This window comes from Cucumis melo, chromosome 11 (assembly GCF_025177605.1).
Source record: "Cucumis melo cultivar AY chromosome 11, USDA_Cmelo_AY_1.0, whole genome shotgun sequence".
NCBI lineage: Eukaryota > Viridiplantae > Streptophyta > Magnoliopsida > Cucurbitales > Cucurbitaceae > Cucumis > Cucumis melo.
This window is the reverse complement of record NC_066867.1, coordinates 32940861-32964099: the sequence shown is the minus strand read 5'-3', so window position 1 is coordinate 32964099 and position 23239 is coordinate 32940861. Positions and strand designations below refer to the sequence as shown.

The 23239-nt window shown below is 33.6% G+C and overlaps 2 protein-coding genes across 2 annotated transcripts; one reads left to right on the top strand and one right to left on the bottom strand.

Annotated features, from left to right (window-relative positions):
- Positions 1 to 807: 807 nt before the first annotated feature.
- On the bottom strand, positions 808 to 10485 carry LOC103498944 (histone-lysine N-methyltransferase ATX3). Its single transcript, XM_008461776.3, has 23 exons — positions 9130 to 10485; positions 8985 to 9040; positions 8712 to 8907; positions 7562 to 7684; positions 7342 to 7410; positions 7177 to 7245; positions 6959 to 7050; positions 6604 to 6696; positions 6318 to 6453; positions 6126 to 6207; positions 5870 to 5969; positions 5290 to 5414; positions 4129 to 4274; positions 3909 to 4013; positions 3647 to 3711; positions 3339 to 3552; positions 3157 to 3243; positions 3014 to 3070; positions 2820 to 2909; positions 2551 to 2637; positions 1709 to 1783; positions 1503 to 1603; positions 808 to 1399 (listed from the first exon to the last, which is right to left on the bottom strand). The coding sequence occupies exons 1-23, from the start codon at positions 10012 to 10014 to the stop codon at positions 1309 to 1311; spliced, it is 3144 nt and encodes a 1047-aa protein (XP_008459998.2). The 5' UTR covers positions 10015 to 10485; the 3' UTR covers positions 808 to 1308.
- Positions 10486 to 13319: 2834 nt separating this feature from the next.
- LOC103498942 (dynamin-related protein 5A) lies at positions 13320 to 22996 on the top strand. The gene is made up of 16 exons (XM_051092095.1): positions 13320 to 13665; positions 14312 to 14375; positions 14893 to 14997; positions 15082 to 15183; positions 15849 to 15899; positions 16051 to 16112; positions 16356 to 16446; positions 17670 to 17734; positions 18434 to 18628; positions 18871 to 18990; positions 19953 to 20023; positions 20122 to 20347; positions 21163 to 21213; positions 21362 to 21590; positions 21832 to 21971; positions 22675 to 22996. Exons 1-16 carry the CDS (start codon positions 13537 to 13539, stop codon positions 22801 to 22803), a joined length of 1830 nt encoding a protein of 609 aa, XP_050948052.1. The 5' UTR covers positions 13320 to 13536; the 3' UTR covers positions 22804 to 22996.
- The last annotated feature ends 243 nt before the right edge of the window (positions 22997 to 23239 follow it).

Sequence of the window (23239 nt, the reverse complement as noted above, 5' to 3'; positions counted from 1 at the left end):
CAATAAATTAAAGTAATATTCATATTATTACATTTAAATGTGACTCCTAAGTGCAAAAGAGTAAATGCACTATACTATGCTATTTATGCTTCATTTTTTATTTTAGGAACAAAATGATGTTAAAATCAATATACATGTTCATAGTAAAATAAACTAAACTCTATTAATGACATAAACCGATATACTTCTATCACTTTCCATCAATTGAAACATATCAATGTCTATTATTGATAAAATTTGAATTTTTTATTGTATTTTGTAAATAATTTATCAAATTTGTCATTTTTTATAATTTCTCTAAAATCAACATTTTTAATATCGTTAGAAATATAACATGTCACCAAAAATGGAACATTTTTGTTGTAAAAGATAAATAAATTCAATGGACTCTAAGCTTTGAATTTTTACTGTACATGTCAGGTATATTAATTTTGTGTTCAATAGCTTATAGGTTTTTTAGCTTTAAAATTATTAAGTTTCAAATATTCAATTATGTATCCCACAAGTCATCTTTAATCTTTTTTTTTTTTTAATTTTATTTTGATAATTTATTACACATAATTGAGATTTGTTTTTGAAGAACAATTACATGAAATCTCAAAAATTAAATTTGTAATTCGAACGGTATTCAATTAGAATTTAGTCATTAAACGTCCTAATCCATTCGCATTGCAAAACACAAACATTTTCACTATTGGATTTTAAAAATTTGATTATTATATTAGTACATAACAAAATATTTGATTTGTGAATAATTCTCATACTTATTGAACTAATTCCACCACTCACTCAAAATTAGAATAGAAATTCGACAAATAAAATAACAGGAACGATATTATTTCTTCAATTCTTTATAGAACCAAAGAATTATATGCTTCAAGCCTTCAACTAATAAGAAAAGTAGTACAATAATGTTACAAAAACTTTACAAGTTTAACTTTCAAATGTAGGAAAATAGCAAAATTAGAAAGATTAGGGGCCAAAGATGGCATTAAAATAAACACTATGGAAAGAAAGGGACTTTATATATATATATATATATAAAAAGCCTCATAAACCTAAGCATAGCATCCAAAGAGCCGCAGATTGAATTTACACTTTTATTCCACCTACGCTACAAATTGCTATACAAATGGTGGGGGTAGAAAAGGAAGAGTGAAGAGGGGAATGACTATACCAAAACAACTGCCTTTTTAATTTTTTTCTTTTGAAGAGAAAAGAATGTAGCTGCACTCCTAAAGAGGTTGTAGAGGAGATGTAGCAAAAGAATTAGATTTGATTTGAATTAAGTTGAGTCCGAGTTAAATGTTAGTTCATGAATTTCCTGCAATTGGGGGCATTACAGTGGCAGGGGACTTTGAGTTCATCAGGTTCATCGGGATCGAACAAGTAATCGTACCTGTGTGGTTGTTAGAGGAGAGAGAGATAAAGCTGTAAATGAAGGAGAGAGCTAAAGAAGTGATTTATATTTGAAGTTGAAGAAGAAAGAATGTGGTTCTTACGTTAGTTCTTCTCCGGCAGCTACATTGGTCTTGGCAATCAAAACGATTCGGCTTTCGTTGTCACCGACGCTCATGATCCTTGCATAGCAGTTCGGCATGCACTGCAACACACAAGACACATTTACATTTCAGTCTCCCACTCCAAAGTTTCAAACAAAAAAATTACAAGAAATAATCAATTTCCGACTTCGACCATATTTGCTTACCGAATGATTGATCAGCCGTGCTATATTTCCTTTCTCTGTGGCATCAATGACAACTTCCTCACTGATCTTGAAGAGCTGCAACAATTTAATCAATGTTAAACTTTGGTGATTAAAATACTTGCACAATCAAACTCCAGCATTTCATAGAGAGAATATATTAGGAACAGAAAACCTCTTGGATCTGAGCAAGGGTAAGGTAAAAGGAAAGGCGACCCCTTCAACTTTCCAAAGATACCGAGTGTTTTTGAGATGACATTTCTAAAGTAACTTTTGGAGAATAATTACTTTAAGAGTAATTTAAATGCCTTTTGAAATGTTCTATAAATTTTTAAAATGGCTTTAAACTTACCACTTCAAATGGGAAATTTTGGAAATGCACATATATTTAGTTGAAAGTACTTTTTTTACTATTCTAGACATATATCAAACTCAGTTATGGTGTTTCTTAAAATAGCTTAGTAGTCAGAAAAGACGTTAGCGGGATAGTAATAGGCAGGGTAATATTAAGGTGCTTAGGAATATGTTTATGGTGTTGAGGATATATGAGCAAATAGAGAGTTTGTCGGGATAGAGAGTTGATAATTGATATACATAGACAAAAGAGAAACATTGAGGGTAGGCAATTGTTTAGTTTCTTGGGATTAAATCGTCTAGAAGGAAATAGTCCAAGTCCCTCAAATACTTGAGAAGTTAGAATTGTAATTCGTTTATCTTTTATACTTAAATATATTCGGATGCTATCAAATAAGCAAAAAGAGATTGTATTTTCATCATTGATAACATAATCAACTTCCAACATATGGAATACTTCATGCATAAAATGAAAACGATTGTCAACTCACATAGCAATCTTTTCCTTCTAATTGGTACCGAGCCTCCCTCAAATCTGCTACACTGCGCCGTACTTGCTCACCCCGATATTCAACAACCTAAAGATAGATTTGAACACCTGATTGGTTAGATAGCTAAAATTTATCTCAAAAGACTGCCTCAACCCCATGATTGTGTATGATGAAAATGTAATAAGTTAAAAGTATAAAGGAACACTGAAGAAGAAAACAAAAAGTGTACAAGCTCAAATGGAGCTCGAAAAAATTAGCAACATCCTTACCATTTCTCCCTCTTGCACATTCCTACGAGCAAAGAGGCCCCATCCATGAATTCCAGATTTACCAAAACAAACTCGATCCTTTTCAGTTCTCTGAAGGCATTTAGGGAAATTAAGCAAATAGCAACAAGATTTCACTAAAAATATAATATAAATAAACAAAAAGAAGAGATATTGCAAGAAGAGGTAGCATTTACCTGTAAATATTGAAGCCGTTCCTTGAATGAGGAAAAGGATTTGGGGTCTGCTCCTTCCTTAAAAGAGAAAAAATGTATTGATTAATAATCACTTGAAAATGAGCTAAAACTGTAAGTTAAACTATCTAGGACAAGATTATTACTCTGCGTGTGCTCAAGCTAATAATCTCATCCAGTGGATGATGGTTGGGCCCCATAGGTCGATGAAATATCGGTTGCCCTCCAACCCTCTAGAAAAATAAAGATAATAATGGTGAGGCAGAAAGAAAAAAGAAAGAAAAGTTAGTAGTGAAGGAAAAAATTTCTGAAATGGTCGGTGAGCAACCTTATCGTTTGATCTAACATAAGCACGACATCTGGCTGCAGAATATGGTTCAAAATCATTGGTTTCAGAGGCTGAAGACTTTGATTGTTCTTCTGTCTTTGATGTAACTAGCCTTGATCCCCTGTAACATCCCTTCTGCTTTTGCAGCAAGTTTTTGCCAGAAAAAACCCCAGAAGGACTACGCACCACTACAACAGCATCAGGGTTTGGTGCTCTGCATGACAAAGAAGGATCTTGAGACTCAGGATCTATTGAATCAAACAGGGAGGAAAAGAGTAGAATTATACGCAATAAAGTAATGATCTGACCTATGAACAGCACAATATATCAGTTTTCGAGTAATTTGTCTCCCTTTCTCCTCTGAGCACTGCAACTGAAAGTGAATATACATATAGAGTTAAGAAATTGTCAACCTGTAGCATCTTCAAAAAATTCCCAACCCAGAAACAGAAATCAAACCTATGTCTAAAAGAGAAGATGCATTGTGATTGTAGGTCAAAAATAGTAACACTCAAATTTATAGAAATATTCTAGAGTAAATATCGCAAAATATCAACCAAAAATACTTGCCTCCATGAAGTATCCAGCCCTGGAAGCACACATTGTATGAAAATAAGTAGCACATTTGCAGCATTGCGTGCAGGAACCGTGACTTTGCTTGCAAATTACACATCTCTGTTATCCATAAAAAGAAAGAATGTATAGACAACAAACATCTCTTTGCATAATAGAAAATCAACATTATAATTTTGATCCGAAATAAGAATTAAATTTTAAATGGTACAATTACCTTTAAAAAAGAACTCGATGGAATTCTATAGATGCCAACAGCAGGCTCCATTTTCTCATGGTTCAAAAAAACAACTTCAGGGCGAAACCAAGCACAAGTGACATGAACCCAGAGTTCCTCAGCGTCAGTAGGCTTTAAAGCGCCTCCTGTAAAAACATACAATAATCAAATTTTTTGTGCCCTTAATCATATTGCAAGACAGCAAAAAAACAAATAGGCACGAGGCAAATTCAAATGAGAAGTCACTTTCTCATGAAACTAACCCATAAATAATCTACAATAAAAAATATGAGTAAAAATCAGGTGCAAGTGATCTAGGGTAAGAAAAGAGGCAAGAGGAAAGAATGAACGGAAGGGATATGTTTTTTATTTAGGAAACAATCCTAGTTGGAAATGGATTCATTCTAGGTCTGGTGTGTAAATTGTAAATACATGTCAATAAGTTGTGATTTCAGATTTATTTGTTTTGGTTAGGAATCAGGAGAGACGGGAGCTCTCGAAATCTCCCTAATATTGTCATTTTCATTCTTTTATCAATAATTGAAATTTATGAAATTGGTTTAATCAAGAAACCAAAAGGTGAAGAAATGAAGACAAAAATGTCTGCATGAGAGGAAATATGGTAAGTGGGTAGGGACCTTAGAGAAAGAAAAAACAAGGAAAAGAGAACGTAAGACTCACGGAGGAACTTACAAGAACAATATGTTTTTTTTGGGGGGTTCAAATTGTCAAGAAAACAGACCAACCAAAGCTAGTATTGTAAGATTTGACAAATCCCACTACTCGTTTCCCCCACACGTATGTTCAATGGTCATGAAAACATATAGTTAATGCCTGATTGAAGTTGCTTCTCGTGCCCAATGCAAGGGTGACCGATGCACCTTTCATGTCACCACAGGCAAATATCCAAGCACCTTAAAAGCACTTGATAGCACTCAAACACCACCATGATGCATAATAAACATGTTCCCATTTATGGCCATATCCCTCTTTTTCACCTTACCGGCCTTTAACCTCTATAGGAAATATTTCCTTAAAACGATCTTATTAAAGGTCAAGAGTCTTAAGACTTATAGCCACTGAAATTTTAAATATAGAATTGATTATTTGCCAAAATTTAGAAACACAGAAAACCCAGAAATAAAATACTATCATACACACCTTTAACAGGACATAGGCAACACTCTCTGTTGGTATCTGGTGTTTCACAAGCTCGGCAAACCCATGACGTAAAATCATGAATATCTTTTGCCCCATAGCATTCCTGGTGCACAGCAACTTGGCATCTATAAAAGAAAGGAGAAAGGTTACAATTCTCCTGTATAACTTATAAGTAGTTCACATAAGTATAGATCCCTGGATGTGTTGAATATGAACTGTCACAAATCCCAAACAGTTAAACTATGAAAACAGCTAGCTTTAATCTACATTATCTTCTATCCAAAAACAGAGCTTTAATGGAGAAAAATAAAATAAAACAAAAGCATACAAGATAACAGACCAATAAAGAATCCCAGTTTCTCACATGTGGGCTCAAAACTTTACTTTCAGTTCACAACACAAAAACATGGACAAATAATTTTGAAATGGTGATGAACAGATCTGTGATAATATAAATCTAGAACCTAAGGTGGTATATGGTAATATTCACTTCAAACTGTGAAGTTTGTTTGTTGAAGAAAGTTCTGTTTTCATTTTAAATATATATGTTGGTGCAAAATTATGTAGATTTTGTAGACACCTGTTACAGATGATAATTTTGTTTTCTTCCCAATCTTCAACCCATCTACAAACAGCGCATCTCTCCGTCGTCCATTTTGCATGGATAGGCTCATAATCCTCTGTTACAACAAAGATACTAACGAACTTTAAAATGTAGCCTCAATATTTGTTTTTTGTCAATGAAAATGCACAGTGAGAATAGACGAACAGCAGGCATATACTGCAACCTTCTCAACATATATATGTTTGTGTGTATTAAAAGAGAGAATCTATACCGCGTAAGAAGGTGCTTAGCTGCTGATTGTCCAATTTCAAAGGCCTTGAGGAATCTATGCCATTCGTGTTGAACTCTGCAATCTGAAATTTCATTGATGTCAGTAAGGAATGATGAATAGCGCAAGTACAAGGCATTGGCTAAAACCAAAAAAGAAAAAAAAGAAAGGAAAGAAAGAGGTGTCACTACGAACCCATTGTTCCAGGGGTAACATTGTAGCCTTCACTTTAACACTGTATTTCCATTTCTTTGCTCTACATCCAGTGTGCTTTTCCCATTCACTAAGTCTTTGTTTTCTTGACCCACAAGAACCGCACTTACAGACAACCCTAAAAGATGGGAATCGAGGTCACAATTTCATCATCTTAAACAATTTTTCCAAACCATTAAAATGATGCGTAACTTGAAATCTTTGGTGAAAATGGGAGAAATAAAATAAAATGTGACTTAACGTCATGTTCGGAGGACTTGGGACTTACAAATGCAAATCAGGAATATAAGCTCCTTCCATGCCATTGCACACCACTATTATCTTATCTGGAATGGAAGCCACAGCACCTTTGTCCGCAGAACTGGTTTATATAAAGTGTAAGATATCTCACATCAAATGTATAAATTTTAAGATCAGAAAATGGAAACTGATAACATGAAAAAGTTCCTGTTGCTTCCTAAATTCCTAATTGCATCTGATGCATGAGAGCTTCATCGCAGCAATAGTAAAGTGGAATTCCAAACCCCTCTCTCTTAACAAAAGTATTAATGTGAAATATTTTAACAGGCCAATAAAAACATAATAACTAAAAAAATATTACAAAAAGTGCTTGTAGTGCTCACTTGGCTTTTGATTGATTATTGTCAACATGCGGAGGTTCAAGATTGAATTTAACCTTGCAGTCAGGGCAATAGTATTCGCTGTGCGCCAAATCCTTCAAGCACAATGAGCATACCAATTAGACATTCCTGAACTTAGGTAAAAATATTTGTGCCTGTATGTGAGAGAGGGAGAACAAGGGCACATCCATTGAGGTGCCATTGAGGTGCAGAAGGCATACCTTAAATAGCTTGCCTGAAATTTTGTCGCACTCAGCATGCACCCATACATTACAACCATCACAGCATACCTAGTTCGACAACAAACACACAAATAAAATCAGATAAAGAAGGAAGAATGCAGGTAGCAAACAGATTGATTTGGAAAAATGACAAAAAATGCTTACCCAATTTCCACCATCAGAATGGTGCCAGATTTTCTTGCATACGCCACAGTATTGCTTTGATTGTCTTAACTGTAAATACAAGAATTGTTAGATAATCTAGATAAATACTGTCGGTATTTAATTAAGAATAAAAACTATTTTCTGGGTTTTTTTATTTGGTCAAGATTGGCAGGGAACTATTCCCGCACAACAAAATATGTTGAAAATAAGCATCTCCAACCTTATGGCAATGTTTGCATAATAGTTGCGTGGCAGAAGTCGGCCCCTTTACTTTCTTAAGTGTCTTACAAAGTGATAACAAGCCACATCCGTCACAATGTCTAGAACCTTTGTTGACTACTTTCTGTAAAATAAATTAACTGGTAAGAGCTCTCAAAAAAATCGAGCACATTACACTACAATGTGCCAAGAACAAAAAGACAATAGTGAACAGAGTTTATAAAATCAGCTTGTAAGAATGTGCAAATTATGCATTAACATGAATTGACGCAAACATAAATGACAGTGTTAAGAAAGAAACAAGTCGAGGTTGATATGTTTCATAATTCATCAAACAACAAAGCCTAAAATTAGGGTGAAAAATAATTGAGAACGAATGTAATGATTGACTATAAAGATCCTTAAGCCCACACGACGACCTTAAACTCCAGAAAGTTTACTCCTAAATTCCTAACCTTTTCGGGTCAAATTAACCCTTCTTTTACCTTCCGAATTCGAAATTTGTTCAGTTGGATTAACAACTTATCCAAATAATGTATAATTCAAATTCTAGAGTAATTGAGATTTCTAAGTTAGAGACCTTAAGTACATTTTTTTTTTTTTTTTTTTGCTAAAAAGTGTACTAAGAAGACTCCAAGAGTTTTCCTCATACAGCTCATTCAAAGATTCAAAAACCCATGACCTCTCCGTGGTTGTTACCCAGATGGCAGATCTCAGCCAACGGGGACACCTCTTGGGAGCCATACAGTGACATGCAATTTTAACAGATAGAATAAAATTACGGATTCTTATACCAAAAAATATAATGATATGTAATTTCAATCAAAAGAATAAAATTACATATTCTTGTAGCAAAAAATACAGTAACGAAATTAGAAGTTGGACAAGGTGACAAAACCAGTCATATGAATAAAGTACAGGTAACTGTAAACTCAAAGGCCAGCGTACAATAAATCACTAGCCGAAGTTCTTATAACACAATAATTTTGTGCGCGATTATCCTGTATCGTATTCCAAGAAATCCAAACCCACCCACGATAATAACAGTAACTCAAATTCATTCAGACCTCAAATAAAAGGCTCGCGAGTTCATAACATAATTCAGATAAACAACAAACGAAAAGTATGAAATGAATTCTCAATAATCTCACCTTCTCGGAATAGTACTCCAGATCCTGGTTGGACGTCGAAGCATCAGGCAACCCACTGACATCTGCCTCTCGAAGAGACATTAACATACTGCCCACACTGGCATCCACGTAACCATCTTCTGCTAATAAAGCCTCCTCGATAGCCATCTGGAAATCACTTGGCTTGCTCTTGTGCAACTGCTTCTGCCCCTTGAATCTGATGAATAGGGAAATTTTCTGATCATCTTATAGAAAAAAATACAGACAATTCATGGAAAATAGTTGGCTACACACCTTTCCAAGAACTCCGCAAAGGGGTATATCATCCCTTGTCTCACCCATGCATAGTCCTGTGAATTATGAACATATTCTTAAACATAACTAACGAACGCGACGACTAAAATTAACATTACCCGTATTTTAGGTGCGAAGAAATTACCCTTTGAGTTCCATTCTTTGAGTATCCGAAAAACATTACACATATAGAACCTGGGACGCAAGATTTTAGAACCGATTCGGGAGCTTGCAACAAGGGATCGATAACCACCGCTGGCCAAGCTGGGTATCTTTTCCCACACTTCGCCCATACTAAATCTCCCAGAGCAAACTCCTCTGGCTTGTAAATATCCCTTTTCCTTTCAGAATTTGTGTCTGTCTTCGCGCCCATATAAGTTAGCCTAGTGGGTTTCTCTTCTTTTTCCAATGGCAACACAGTTTTTGAACTGCAATATCTTGAACCATTCAAATTAGAGAACCCCATAAAGGGATTATCTTTCTCCTCTTCACTTTTACCCGAAGAGTCCCACTTTGAATTCTTCGACCTGCAATTATCCTTCCACGGCTGTTGTTTCGATAGTGTCAATCCCTTATTTCTCATTCTAGATTCCGCTAAGACACCGTCTTCCTCTTCTTCCTCATCATTATCCTCAATGCTGGAGTCCGTAAAACTACCCTTCGCATCTTCGTTCTTCCATACATGAAGAACCGAGTCACTGAACCTCGAAGGAAGCATCTGAATTCTTCCTCGCGATGACTTCAGCAGTGGGGGTCGTAATTTCTCAACGCTGCGGTTCACTGCTCGCTGGCCATTCAATTTTTTTGGATTTCGCTCAAATTCATCACCCCAATAGAATCCGTTGTTGTACCAAGAACCGGAACCACTACTTAAGTCCTCAACCTCCCGTTGGATGCCATAAGAATAATACCCATCCGTCCGCCGTTTCTTAGAATTCACCGAATACATATAATCCGCAGAATCGGGCTCCTCGAGCTTACAACGTTTAAGATTCGGCGTTTCGAATTTCATAGTTCGTTTGATGATCATCTTGTTACGAATATTAAAACCCAATTCCAATACAAAAACAATGCGAAGCCCTAATTATCTTCTTCCACGAAAAGGAAACGAACACCGGACAATGTCGAAGGATTTCTCCGTCCACCATTCAACTCCGCTTCATACCCACTCCAGGCGACACATATACTCAACATACACACAACGGAAAAATTCGAATAAACCCTAAATCAACCACAAGAAACGATAAAACTCAGACAATTCAATTCGTTCCAGAAACTTTCACGTCCGCGAAACTCAGATTAAGAACGATAAAAGAAATCGCAACGAAACAACAATAAATTTTCAGTGTCGAAAAACAAAAACCCGCGAGAAACGGAAGAAAAACGCCGGGGAGGGAAAATCAAATCGAATGCTAATTTCAAACGAAACAATTCACTCAAACTCGCATAGAAAGGAAACGACGATGCTACGAGCTGTGTCAGAGTCGGGGATCGATCCGCCTAAACTGAAAAGGAAACCGCAAGGGAACAATTTTCTTTTTATATATACATTTTACTAATAACGATGGAAAATCGAACCTCAAACCTTTTTAATCTTAATTAAATTTTTGATGATTAAGTTAGGTTTATTGGTTTGAATTAAAATTTTTAATAATATAAATAGCAAAATATCAAGTTAAATTCTAAACTTTGATCGTATCCATTTAAATCTTGAATTTCTATATGAATTAAACTATCTTAGTTAATTATTCATTATAAATTACATTGTGCAATTTATAGGTGTTCAAAGTAAATTAATACTTGTCTAATTAAATTAGTACGAGAATAGTTCAACGGTTCAAATTTATCAATATCTATTGTATTTAAAAAAAACATAATTTATACGTCTAAGTCAAATTTACTACGTTAAAAAATGTGGTCACGTAACTTCTAAATATAATAAAATTAAATTTCATCTTATCTCAATTTTACTAGACACTAGTCAAAATTGAAAACTTTTAGAGACAAAAACAATAAAAATTAAAAACCCATTAAACACATCTTAAATTGAAAATATAGAAAAAAAATTACGAATAACACAAAAAAAATTAAAACTATTTTCAAAATATAGGAAACAAAATTTTATATAATTTATTAAATTTTGTTATTGAGAGTCGTATGAATTTTGTTATATTTTGTAAGTAGTTTTAACGTTTTGTTATTTTTTAAAATGTTTGAAATATTCCTTAAATATATCATTCGAAAATAAAGATGTAACCATTAATATATATTTTTTAATATACATAAATTTGCACTAATTTTAAACCTAGAAGACTAAATTTCTATTAATAAGAAAAGACTAAACTTAATATTATATTGTTAAATTTTAATCGACCTTCCAAGAGAGGAATTTTTATGGTCAGGGAAGATGAATATGTATAATTTTCTAATAGACCTTTACTTTAATAAACTTAAAAAACAAAAAATTTTACAAATCAACCACAAGTAATTTAGATAATTTTGAGAATTTACAACTTAAAATTTATAACTCTTATAATGTGAATATAAATTTTTGTTAGTAAAAGAATAGTAAAACATATACAAAAACCAACAAAATGGCTAATAAGCATTTTTATTTACGTTAAGAAAACCAAATATATATTTATTGATTTAAACACCTTTTATAATTATTTATGTATAGACATTCATCGACAATGTTGTAAAATTAAGAATTGATTTATTTATTTATTTTGGTAAGGGTGGGTATTTTAAAATAAGTTTGGGATTTTTAGTAAATAAAAAAGGAAAGGGGAAAGGGGAAAGGGCGGGTAAGGTGCAAAATATGGAATTTATTTTTGGCTCCAAAGAAAATTGAGGAAAGCGAAGGAGGGAGGGAGGGGGAGGCGAGTGGGAAGCGCGAACTCCAAACTGCAAAAGGGAATTTATTTATTTATTTATTTATTTATTTATTTATTTATTTATTATTTTTTTCCTTTTCTTTATTTATTATCTTTTTAAAGATTGAAAAGGAAAAGTGCCGAAGAAGGGAAGGTAGCATGGAGATTCCGTACTACCTCCTTTTTTTAACTGACGTGGCGGGCGGCTACGGCCCAGTCTACGCGGGGAAAAGAAAAATCTCCGCTTGATTTCGTCATTTATTTGCTATTCAAGATAAAAACAAATTATAATTGTGCGAGGACGCATTTTTCAAAACGTCCTTTTTAAAATATAGAAAAATAAATTAAAATATTACGTTGGATCTCTTTTAAAATGAAAAATTTTTGACAAACTTTTCATGCTCCATTAAACAAAATCACTAAAAGGATACTAAAATTTTGCTCGATTTATGTATGAAGTGCAAATATTTTGTCAAAATTTATATTTTTAACGATCTTTTTATTTATTGTACAAACTATCTACAATTTTTTATTCTATCAAAAATATAAATTGTTTAATTTTAACTGAGAGAAGCATATTAGTGTCTATTATTAATAGAATATAAAATTTTTCTATATTTTATAAATATATTGTTGAATTTGCTATTTTTGATAATTCTCCTTTTAAATATATAAAAAATGAATCGAAATATTTATAAAATATTACGGTCAATTAATGATAGATCGATAAACTTCTATCAATACATTTAATCGAGTTTTCCAATCTAATTAAAATAACATGAAGAAAAAAAATGTAAATGGTGAGGTTGAATGACAAGTTTATCATTAGACTGGAGTATCATTTCAATTTTGTCTATATATACCGTATACAAAGCAGGAAGTTGAGGGGGCTCGAATCTGTAATAAATTTATCGGTGAATACATAATTGGCAGAAGTTTTAATTGATACAGTATAGAAGAATGCTACATTTTGTAAATATTTTAAGTATTTTGTCATTTACAACAGCTTCCGTGTTTGAAAGTATAATGTTCGTTTAGTCCATGTCATAAATTTCTCATTGTATCGTAAACATAAATTGAAAAAAAGTGAGAATTATTGCACACGACAAACTGCAAATCAGTAGTACCGCATATTTTATCAACAATAAATGGATACGGGTAGAATTCTACAACTGTCTCTTAATTAAAATTTTGTCAACTAATAGAGACCCGATGATCTAAGGTTTTTATATAATATATAAATATTTATTTATTTATTTATATCCATACAATTGCCCATCAAATACAAACCTTTATAAAACACCTTACTATAGGCAGAAATTAAATGGTTAAATCTCATATAATCCATTTATAAAAAGTTGGAAATTTAAATATTACAACACTGTAGTTTTGTAAATTAAAAAGAAATACAAATGAAAAGAAAAGGAAATAACGAAATAACGAAATAACTAAACAGAATAGTAGCCGTACCAAAGATTGGAAACGTTCAAGGGACTCGGATTCGTAGCCTTCTTCTTCGCCTTCACCTCTTTTCTCCATTTCCAAACTCCATCAATGCCCGCCCCACATTCTCCCTCTTTTTCCTCACTCTCAAATTCCATCGTTAATTACTCTCAGCTAAACTTCAGCTGCAATCCCCACTCTTCATCGTCTCATCGATCCGATTTCCCTCGCTCATGGAAAATCTCATTTCCTTGGTCAACAAACTTCAGAGAGCTTGCACGGCTCTCGGCGACCATGGCGAAGAGAGCGCTTTACCCACTCTCTGGGACTCCCTTCCTGCCATTGCCGTCGTCGGAGGCCAGGTCATACCCCGCTTCCTCACATTTTCATTTTCTTCTACTTCGATAGGCCAGTTTTACTGCTATCTTATCAATATTGGCCCGAGTTCTTAATTAGCTTTCTCTCGGAATTATCTTTCACGACGTCATTTTGTTTCTACGGTTGCTGCTCTATTCTCTATTTCGTCTGATTATATAATTGAACGCACGAGTTGCTTCTCTCTCTATTTCGTTTCAGAATTTATTGTGCAAATTTATTAATCTTCGCTAGGAACTATATTCCGTTGTTCCTTTATTAATTTCATCAGAATTCCACGAGTTAGTGCCTTTTATCTTACCTGGAACATTCATGTTATAAAAAAAATTGATCATGTCCTTCTTTTAGAGAAATATTTGATAGAAAAATCAGAATGATAGTTTTTCCCCTTCTATCAAACATTAGATCACTTGTTATCAGTATTACAACTATAATTTAGAAATGTTTTTCATCCGAGTTAAATTTGATATTTCATATATACTTAGGCTCACGGTTTGTTTAGATTGTGCACCTCAATAAACATTGCAAAACTTTGCAATTGACATTAGTTCTTAGATTGCAATTCGTCTTATCACTTCACATAACGTGTTGTAGACGAAAAGTCCACTCAAGCTGCTATCTTATTGGTTGTAGAGCTCTGGCAAGTCTTCGGTGTTGGAGAGCATTGTTGGAAAAGACTTTTTACCTCGGGGAGCTGGTAAATTTCTGCTGTCATCTCCTTTTTGATGACTGTCTTTTTCATTCGGAGGGTGCATTGTGAACTTGCAAAGTACTTTAGAATATAATCTTTTTGCCGTGTTGTTCATCGTTGGCCCTGACTTTTGTCATGTAGAACACTCGATGTTTGTAAAAATCAGTAGCTGAAAGAAAAGTGAGTTTTTCAAACTAAGCTTTCAGAAGTTTCTCTTTAAAAGGGGATCTAACGTCTTAAAATAATAGACCTTGCCACTCTCGGTAATTACAATCTGAACGGTCAACTTCTAAAAGTTGTAATTTAGGCATCTCACTCCTGGTAATTTGTATTGTATTTCATGTCAGCTCTATCCATGTTTATTAATTACAAGCTGAACTTGGGAAGCAGACGAATGAAGCTTGTCAGGCAGTTGTCTTCCAGTAGATACATAAAATATGCTATATTATTAGCAAATATTATTATCTCCCTTATGTCCGCACTCTTTGGAATTTGAAATAAGATACTAATATGTTGTTTGCAGGGATTGTCACCCGACGCCCTCTTGTTTTGCAGCTTCATAGAATCGATGAAGGAAAAGAATACGGAGAATTCATGCATCTCCCTAGGAAAAAATTTACTGATTTTGGTACTTGATTTCATACATTTCATATTTTCACACTATTGAATGTTTATTTGTTGATTAATTCATCTCTACTCGTTACTCCTGTAGCTGCCCTGAGACAGGAGATCTCAGACGAGACTGATAGAGAGACAGGGCGAAGTAAACAAATTTCAAGTGTTCCAATCCATCTTAGTATCTACTCTCCCAACGGTTAGATAAATATATTTATATTGCAAAATTTATTCTCTGGTTAAGCAGCTTCTGTTGCTTTTGTTGTAGGGATACTCTTGATGACGCAGGGTAGATAATATAAGATTTTAATTTCTATATCTAATTTCGACCAAATTCTTCTTCACTATTTTTTTATTTTACAAAAACCCTGGGTCTAGAATTAGGTAGTAAAGTTGATTTGATTCACTAATTAGTTAATGATGTAATTAGCAAAGAAAGAAATAAGCTTGATTGCTTATCCTAGAAGGAGGATTGCCAACGGACAAAGAGAAAGGAAGTAACAATTCCAAAGTGGAATTTTTAGTTAGATTTTTCTCAATTTTTCTATAAGTTACAAACAATTGACCTATGAGGTACTTTTTTGAATAGTGCATTTTTTTTATTAATCTATAGAATTTTTGCAAAGGTGAAGAAAACCTTTTATGTCAATTTGATACGGTTGTATTTCTATAATGAATACGCATTACAGTATAATTTGGATGTGGTCTTTTTTATTATTGCAACATTTCCTTGTTTTATATTGATATGGTTGTATTTATACTTATGAAAATTTACTATCAACTGACTTTCTCGAAACTTTATTTTCTAGTTTTCTTATGGTGTTTTAATTACAGTGGTTAATTTTAATTTTATTTTAACTGCAGTCGTTAACCTGACACTCATTGATCTTCCTGGGCTGACAAAAGTAGCTGTTGGTTAGTTAGACCTCCTCAACTATTGTTTATAATTAATCCAAGTTCTCAACTCCATTTGATCTTCTTTTAAGCTATTTGTGATGGCTGAATTAAAAAAACTGCATGAATTGCAAATTTGAGTGAAAGAAGATACATTGACTTTGATATGTAGAGGGCCAATCTGAAAGCATTGTTCAAGATATAGAGAACATGGTCCGATCCTTCATAGAAAAGGTAATTGTCAGAGTTCATAATTTAATATGGGGCTCCCTTTTAATATAATAGTATTATTTAAATGGTGCTGTTGCGTTTCTCTGATTTTTTTTTTTTTTTAATTGAAAATTTTAGTCTGATAATTAACCTGGTTTGTAATATCTTGTTACAGCCTACTTGTTTCAGTTTTTGTGGCATATAACTGTTTGACTCATGTGTGACGTGTAACTGTTTCACTTATGGGTGACATGTCTCTTGTTACAGCCTAATTGCATCATTCTGGCCATTTCTCCAGCAAACCAGGATCTTGCGACATCTGATGCAATTAAAATTTCTCGTGAAGTAGATCCAAAAGGTGAGACAGAAACTAGATTCTCTTAGATTATGTAAAATGAAATATGTGCCAACCTTTATATTAAGTATGCATGACTCGATCCATTGTTCTTTTGTTTGACCTCGGATTAGTTTAAAAAGTAGAATCTCAATATATGGCATTAACTACCTTGACTATGTTTTGATCAATTACACGTGACTTGAGCCAAAGAATAATTGTCTTCTACTTTTTCTTTTTTTTTTCTTTTTGTGAATTGAACTAGTTTTAGAAATCAGAGATGTTTTTTTTTAATTCTTACACCTATGCATACATCAGTGAAACTGTCTATAGGTTTTTATTTTAATTGCTTGTTGGACTTTGTTTAGAGTTTTGTCCAGGCCTTTTCCTTTTACTTTATATCTTTTAAATGAAAAACTAGAAGAATGCATAAAGGGAGGAGGGATAAAAAAATAAGGCCCAAGGCAAGAGGAGCCATATAAACAAAGAACAAAGGTTCTTTGCATCTTAGTTTGAGATAAAGATAATTTCCTTATACATGAAGTTGGGTTGAATATGAAGGGATAACAAAAGTCAATTGGTCAATTTTGGGAATGGTCGAATATAAAAGAAGTCATCTACACTTTGGTCATTGTTGGCCTTGGAACTGATACCAACTATAAAGAATGGTCAGACCCCTTGTTATTGGTAATTTTTCCTACACGTATCTTGGCCTCCTTCTTGGGAAAAATTCTTGGTGTTTATCGTTTTGGTGTTGATCTCATGGAGAGGATCGAAAAATGGCTTTCCCTCTTGAAAAATGGTATTTATCTTTTTACAGAGGTTTACTCTCTTCCAGTGGCAGATCTAAGATCGTAATCTTCCAACTTAAATTTTAAGATTTTAGATAATGGCGGGATAAGGGATTGGACAATAACATGGATGGAGTTGTGTGGTAGAAGAAGAGCAATGCAGTTGCATTAGACCTCGATGACAAGATCTTTTTGTTTACTTGCTAGGTCTTATTTTGTTGGATTAAAGCCCATTTTTGCAGTTTGTTGCCACTCTCCATTTTTGTGGGCTTACCTTTTTTGTATGCTCTTGTTTTCTATCATTTTCTTCTCAATTAATGTCTGATATCTCATAAGTAAAGAAAATAAATAAAGTATTGAAGCTATTTGGATTTGGCTTGAAGGCTATTTTGTTTTGTGGCCAACTATATTTTCCCCTTTATTTTGTCCTAGTTCATGAAATTATTAAACTTTCAGGTGAGAGGACATTTGGAGTTCTGACGAAAATCGATCTTATGGACCAAGGGACAAATGCAGTTGATGTACGTGTGGCGGCCTAAAGTTCCAGTCCCAACTTGTCTATTGCAGTATCTTGTTTAATATGTCTATTACAGATATTCACTTCAATGCTTGTTGGTTGAAAGAGGTCTTGATAAAATGTTCTAATTTTTTATCTACGACGGCTGCCCTGGAGTTGGATCAATTACACCCACCCAATAATCAAACTCATCCAGGTCAAGATTTAGAACTAGCTGAAACAGAGGTGTAGAATCAAGTAGATATTTGCCAGATTGTTTCACCAAATTCATAGAGAACGAATAAAGATAAAAAGCTCCTCAAGAATGGGATTTTTCCATGAAGAAGAACGGCTCTCTTATCCTTAAGCAATGGGATTCTTCAACTATGCTTTCTCTTCTTTATATAGTACTTTTATAGCCTAAGCCCCAGAAGACCATTTCACTTTATTGCCTCCATAAGGGGAACTTTCCTGCATTTCCTTCTCTGTTTTGTTTGGTCAACACTTTCGCTCCATCTTGTTTTTGCTCACTTTTGGAAGCTCAAGTTCTTTGTCTTGTGAGGCCTAGATGATCAGGAATATTAAATGAAAATGGTTGTAGCAACTTATTCAAATAAGTCATTTTTGGGTGCTTAAATTTTCCTCTTTCCTGGGGATATTTGAATGACCAATTCTTCTGTTATTTTTTTAATAAATAAAAATATAATTTCTTATGGGTTTGCAGATTTTAGAAGGACGAGCATATAAACTGCAGTTTCCTTGGATTGGGGTTGTTAATCGTTCACAAGCTGATATAAATAAAAGCGTTGATATGATTGCGGCTCGTCGTAGAGAACGTGAATATTTTGCTACTAGTCCAGAGTATCAGCACATGGCCAGTAGGATGGGTTCTGAACATTTAGGGAAGATGCTTTCAAAGGTACAAAATTGCCCATGCAGGTTAAAATTTTCATTTTAATAATCATGTGATTTTCTCCTTCTTTGTTTGTTACGTTTACAACATTTTCCATCAATCGCTCACTTTAATTTTCAAGGAAGAAAAAGATTTAGAACCTTTTTTTTTTGTCTGCTGAACTGCCAGTGAATTCTCACCTATTTTGACATTTTCTAGTCTTGTTTGGATGACTAATTTGAAAAGCGTGCGTGGAAAAAAAATTTCAGCATCTGGAAACTGTCATCAAGTCCAGAATTCCAGGCCTCCAGTCTCTTATTAACAAAACTATCGCTGAATTGGAGGCAGAGTTGAGTCGTCTTGGAAAATCCATTGCAACTGATACTGGAGTAAGCATTATAAAATCGTTCACTTCTTACTGTTTTGATTTCTTTGAAGCCATTTTTTTGCTGCAACTTACTAACACATAAATAAGTGCCGGTAGAAGTGTTTTGAGGGGTTTTATTCGTTAAAGAAAGTGACATTTAATTAAATATTCAAAGTTGAAAAGAAGAATAAAACGAATGAAATGAACCGGAAAAATGAAAGAAGATTTTTTTTCTTGAGAAAAAAACCTGTTAATTTTACAAGTAATTTAGGAGCATAGTCGTTAAACTGAAAGTTTAAGAAGCTTAGCTGCCTTCTTAAGAGGCCAGAGGGTTTTCATTGGCCATACTGAGCTTGCCTGCCTTCTTTTCTTTAAAAGAATAAAAAAATATAATTTTCTTCAATATGGTTTATGCAACATTTTCCACCCCCTTCGTTTCTCAACTGGAAGAATACAATCATTCCACTGAAGCTGCATGATTTGTGTTATGCATTTTCTCCCCTCTCCTTGCACTGTTTTGCCATTTTTCAATAAATAAATAAATAAAATACAAAAAGAAAAAGGGAAAGGTTTTGCCATTTTTCTTGCACTGTTTCAACTGAGAAAGGGTTTCTTGAACGATCTGATGTCAGTCTAGAAATGTAAAAAATGTGATTTTCTATAGTTTTCAAGGGAAATTTACCCTGAAATTTAATTTTCTTTTATAAATCTCAAACATATTGGAAAATGTAGAGGAGTTTACGAGAACATCTATGAAAGGATAATTGCTTTTAGTGAATGATGTACATTGATTGATTATATACTAATTCCAAAATTTAAATATAAACAGTAGCCGGAACGAATTATATAGCATTTAGGACATATTTAGTTAAAATGTGTACTTGGTAGATTTATCCTTTTCTTTCTCATTCCTAGCTTTTACAAACTATTGTGTAGTGTTAAGCACTTGTAACGTTGCATTCCCTCCAATCCCTCCTAATGCAGGGAAAATTATATATGATCATGGAAATTTCCCGCACATTTGATCAGATATTTAAAGAACATCTAGATGGCGTGTATGTATATGTGATACTCCATTGCTTATCCTATTTTTATTAGTGGTTGTTAATCATATCTAGAATGATTTCCTTTGGTAACGTGTTTGATTCTTTAGACGCCCAGGTGGAGACAAGATTTATTCTGTGTTTGACAATCAATTCCCGGCTGCTTTAAAGAGATTGCATTTTGACAAGCATCTTTCTATGGATAATGTTCGGAAGATAATAACTGAAGCGGATGGATACCAACCTCATTTAATTGCACCTGAACCCGGGTATCGCCGGCTTGTTGAATCTACCTTGGTAACCATTAGAGGTCCTGCAGAGGCAGCTGTAGATGCGGTACCACTTTTTTTATTGCTCATCATAATTAAAATGAGGAACCAACCATATATCTTTTTTCTCACCTGACAAATGCATCACGTGGTTCAAAGTATTAGTCAAACAACTCCGGAGGATCTTATGACAGGGATTAAAATGATATTGTTTATCCATACCAAAATAGATAGTGCTTTCAAACTTAAATAATACAAGTAATAATTTTTTTTTGAAAAAAATGTACTTTTGGTATTTGAGATTTGAGATTGATGTCCATAATTTTAAATGGTCTTTGACTTAATTTTAACTCAATGAAATTTTGACTCGTGGATTAGCTCAATTTTATTTGATTATGTGGCAAATAAACTTAAAAGTGTTAATTTTTCTTTAAAAAAAACAGTAAACCCTTGACTAATAATTAACATGGTCTAAAATAATTTTTAATGTTTCAAAATTCTCTTCATCTCTTAAGTAGCCACAGGCTGCCAAGTGGTCAAAATTTATGGTGTCATGCAATGGTCTCCAGATCTAAGATCGAGAAATTTTCTATCTATTTGAAAGATGGACTATTTCAAGAGTAATCTATCTTTCAAATTTTAGTAAATTTCTTGAGAAACAAACTTCTTTCTTGATGGTTGGTGGTCAAGTATTAATGTTAAAATTAATCCAAATGGATAAATAACAAAGTATTAGTTGAAACGGTTCTGGTTTAAAATGGTTCTAAACCTGCCATTGACAAACATTTTCTCTTAAACATACAATTTTATTTATTTAATTTAACTAAGATACATCAATTCCTGTTCGTGGTTGCTTTTTCACATCTATGTTCATTACTGCAGGTTTTTTCTCTTCTTAAAGAGTTGGTGCAGAAGTCAGTCAGTGAGACTGCGGTAAGTGAACTATGAGTCCGTACTTACATAGTCTTTATAAGTTTTCGTGAATGAGTCCTCTCTCTTTCCCCTAAACTCCTAGCTCCAATCTTGCTAGTTTTTAATATAAATGACTAACAGTTTTCTTCTCTCACTTTGTCTCATCCAGGAGTTAAAGCAATATCCTACCTTGAGAGCAGAGGTTTTGAAGGCAGCTATTAGCTCATTAGAGAGGATGAAGGAAGAAAGCAAGAGAGCCACCTTACAACTAGTGGATATGGAGTGTGGTTACTTAACTGTCGAATTTTTTCGCAAGCTTCCACAAGATGTTGAAAAGGGTGGAAATCCAACACATTCGATTTTTGATAGATACAACGATTCTTATCTCCGGCGAGTTGGTAAGCAGAAATACCAACATTTTTTCCCTGTTTAGCAATGGACTGGAGATTCCCCCTTGGCCTGAATCATAAACCGAGGAATATAAAGTATTTTGGGCCCCGGGTGTTTAACATACGGTCTTTTTAGCATGTGACATCAAGTCATTGTGGACTTGAGGCTTTAATGAGAAAAAAATGAATAGTGTAAGCACTTACGAGTAGTTTGTTTTGTAGCAATTAAGGTTTGCCCCTTCTTTTACAGGATCCACAGTATTGTCCTATGTCAATATGGTTTGTGGAACTCTGAGGAATTCTATTCCAAAATCAATAGTATATTGTCAAGTCCGGGAGGCCAAACGCAGCTTGCTCGATCATTTCTTTGCAGAATTGGGTACAAAGGAGGTAAGAAACTCACCATCTTCTCTCTTCACATGAAATAGAAAATAACTAAAGGGTCAAATTACAATTTTAGTCCATCTATTTTAACCTTTTAACTTTCTTCTTCTCTAGTTGCTTTCCACGTAGTTATTATCCCTATGCTCTTATTAAAGGCTAAAGCATATCAGATGTCTAGGTACTAAGAAAAGTAGTAGAAATCCAAAACTGCAAGTTATATCGATAGATGTGGCCCAGTGGACTCAATGATGTGAGCTTTGTTTTAATGTTAAAGTTTAGCAAGTCACAAGTCACATTGGTCGGGAACATAAATGTGAGCTAGATTGGGAGGACTAGTCTCGTTTTGGAGTGCCACAAATATAATTTTAAAAGCCCAATGTGCCAAATCAGAAAAGTTCTCTTGGATTTTTGTAATTTCGTTTAGAGTCTACCACAAATAATTGTTAGCATTGGATTTTTGTTGATGAAATCATGGTAGATAGGATACAAGCCCTAGTTTATTTATCTGAAATTAGATCTAAGCTTTATTCTTTCTTTAACATTAGGCTAGAATTAAAGCTTCGATTTTGTCTTCCTAGACTTCATTCTTGTACCTAAATAATGCTAAATTTTCACATAACTTAAACTTCATCTATTAGAATCCACTCTCATTTTCTTAGCGTCCAAAAACACAAAGATCGGACTCTCATATTTCCATTTCTTCTCACAGTCGAAACAATTAGGAAAATTGTTGGATGAGGATCCGGCCATCATGCAACGAAGAATTTCAATAGGGAAGAGGTTGGAGCTATATAGAAGTGCCCAAGCCGAGATCGATGCTGTTTCTTGGGCTAAGTAGAGAAATCATCAACAAAACACATCCCTCTGGAAGATTGAAGTATGGTTTCTACAAACACTCATTAATTTAAATTCTTTATTCTTTTATAACTTTTATTAATCATAAACGCAAATCTCTCAAATTTCCTTTGCTTTCCAAAACTTTGGAACTTCGTAAATTTGGTGTTTTGTGAGATAAAGCTTTACAACCTAAATCCTTCGGTTTAGTTAGCTCAAAAGATTATAGAATTTTATGTCGCATCTATTACTAGGTATTACACTTACATTTACCTAAATTAAAGCATTCTGTTAATTAAAACAAAACAAAAACACAAAACTATGTAACGTTTTAAAATATACGAATCAAACAAAAACTATTGATATAAAATATATGGAAAAAAAAACGATTTTGATCATTTTTGTGTTTCTCAAAATTTATAACTAATTTTTCTATATCG

Excerpts from the sequence above, each read along its gene's own strand:
- LOC103498944 (XM_008461776.3), bottom strand. The coding sequence starts at position 10,014 with ATGATCATCAAACGAACTATGAAATTCGAAACGCCGAATCTTAAACGT. Across the intron at positions 5,415-5,869 it reads AAAATTATCATCTGTAACAG|ATGCCAAGTTGCTGTGCACC; the intron begins GTGTCTACAAAA and ends TTTCTTTTATAG. Across the intron at positions 3,553-3,646 it reads ATATATTGTGCTGTTCATAG|AGCACCAAACCCTGATGCTG; the intron begins GTCAGATCATTA and ends TTTGTCATGCAG.
- LOC103498942 (XM_051092095.1), top strand. The coding sequence starts at position 13,537 with ATGGAAAATCTCATTTCCTTGGTCAACAAACTTCAGAGAGCTTGCACG. Across the intron at positions 14,376-14,892 it reads CTTTTTACCTCGGGGAGCTG|GGATTGTCACCCGACGCCCT; the intron begins GTAAATTTCTGC and ends TGTTGTTTGCAG. Across the intron at positions 18,629-18,870 it reads TAGGGAAGATGCTTTCAAAG|CATCTGGAAACTGTCATCAA; the intron begins GTACAAAATTGC and ends AAAAAATTTCAG.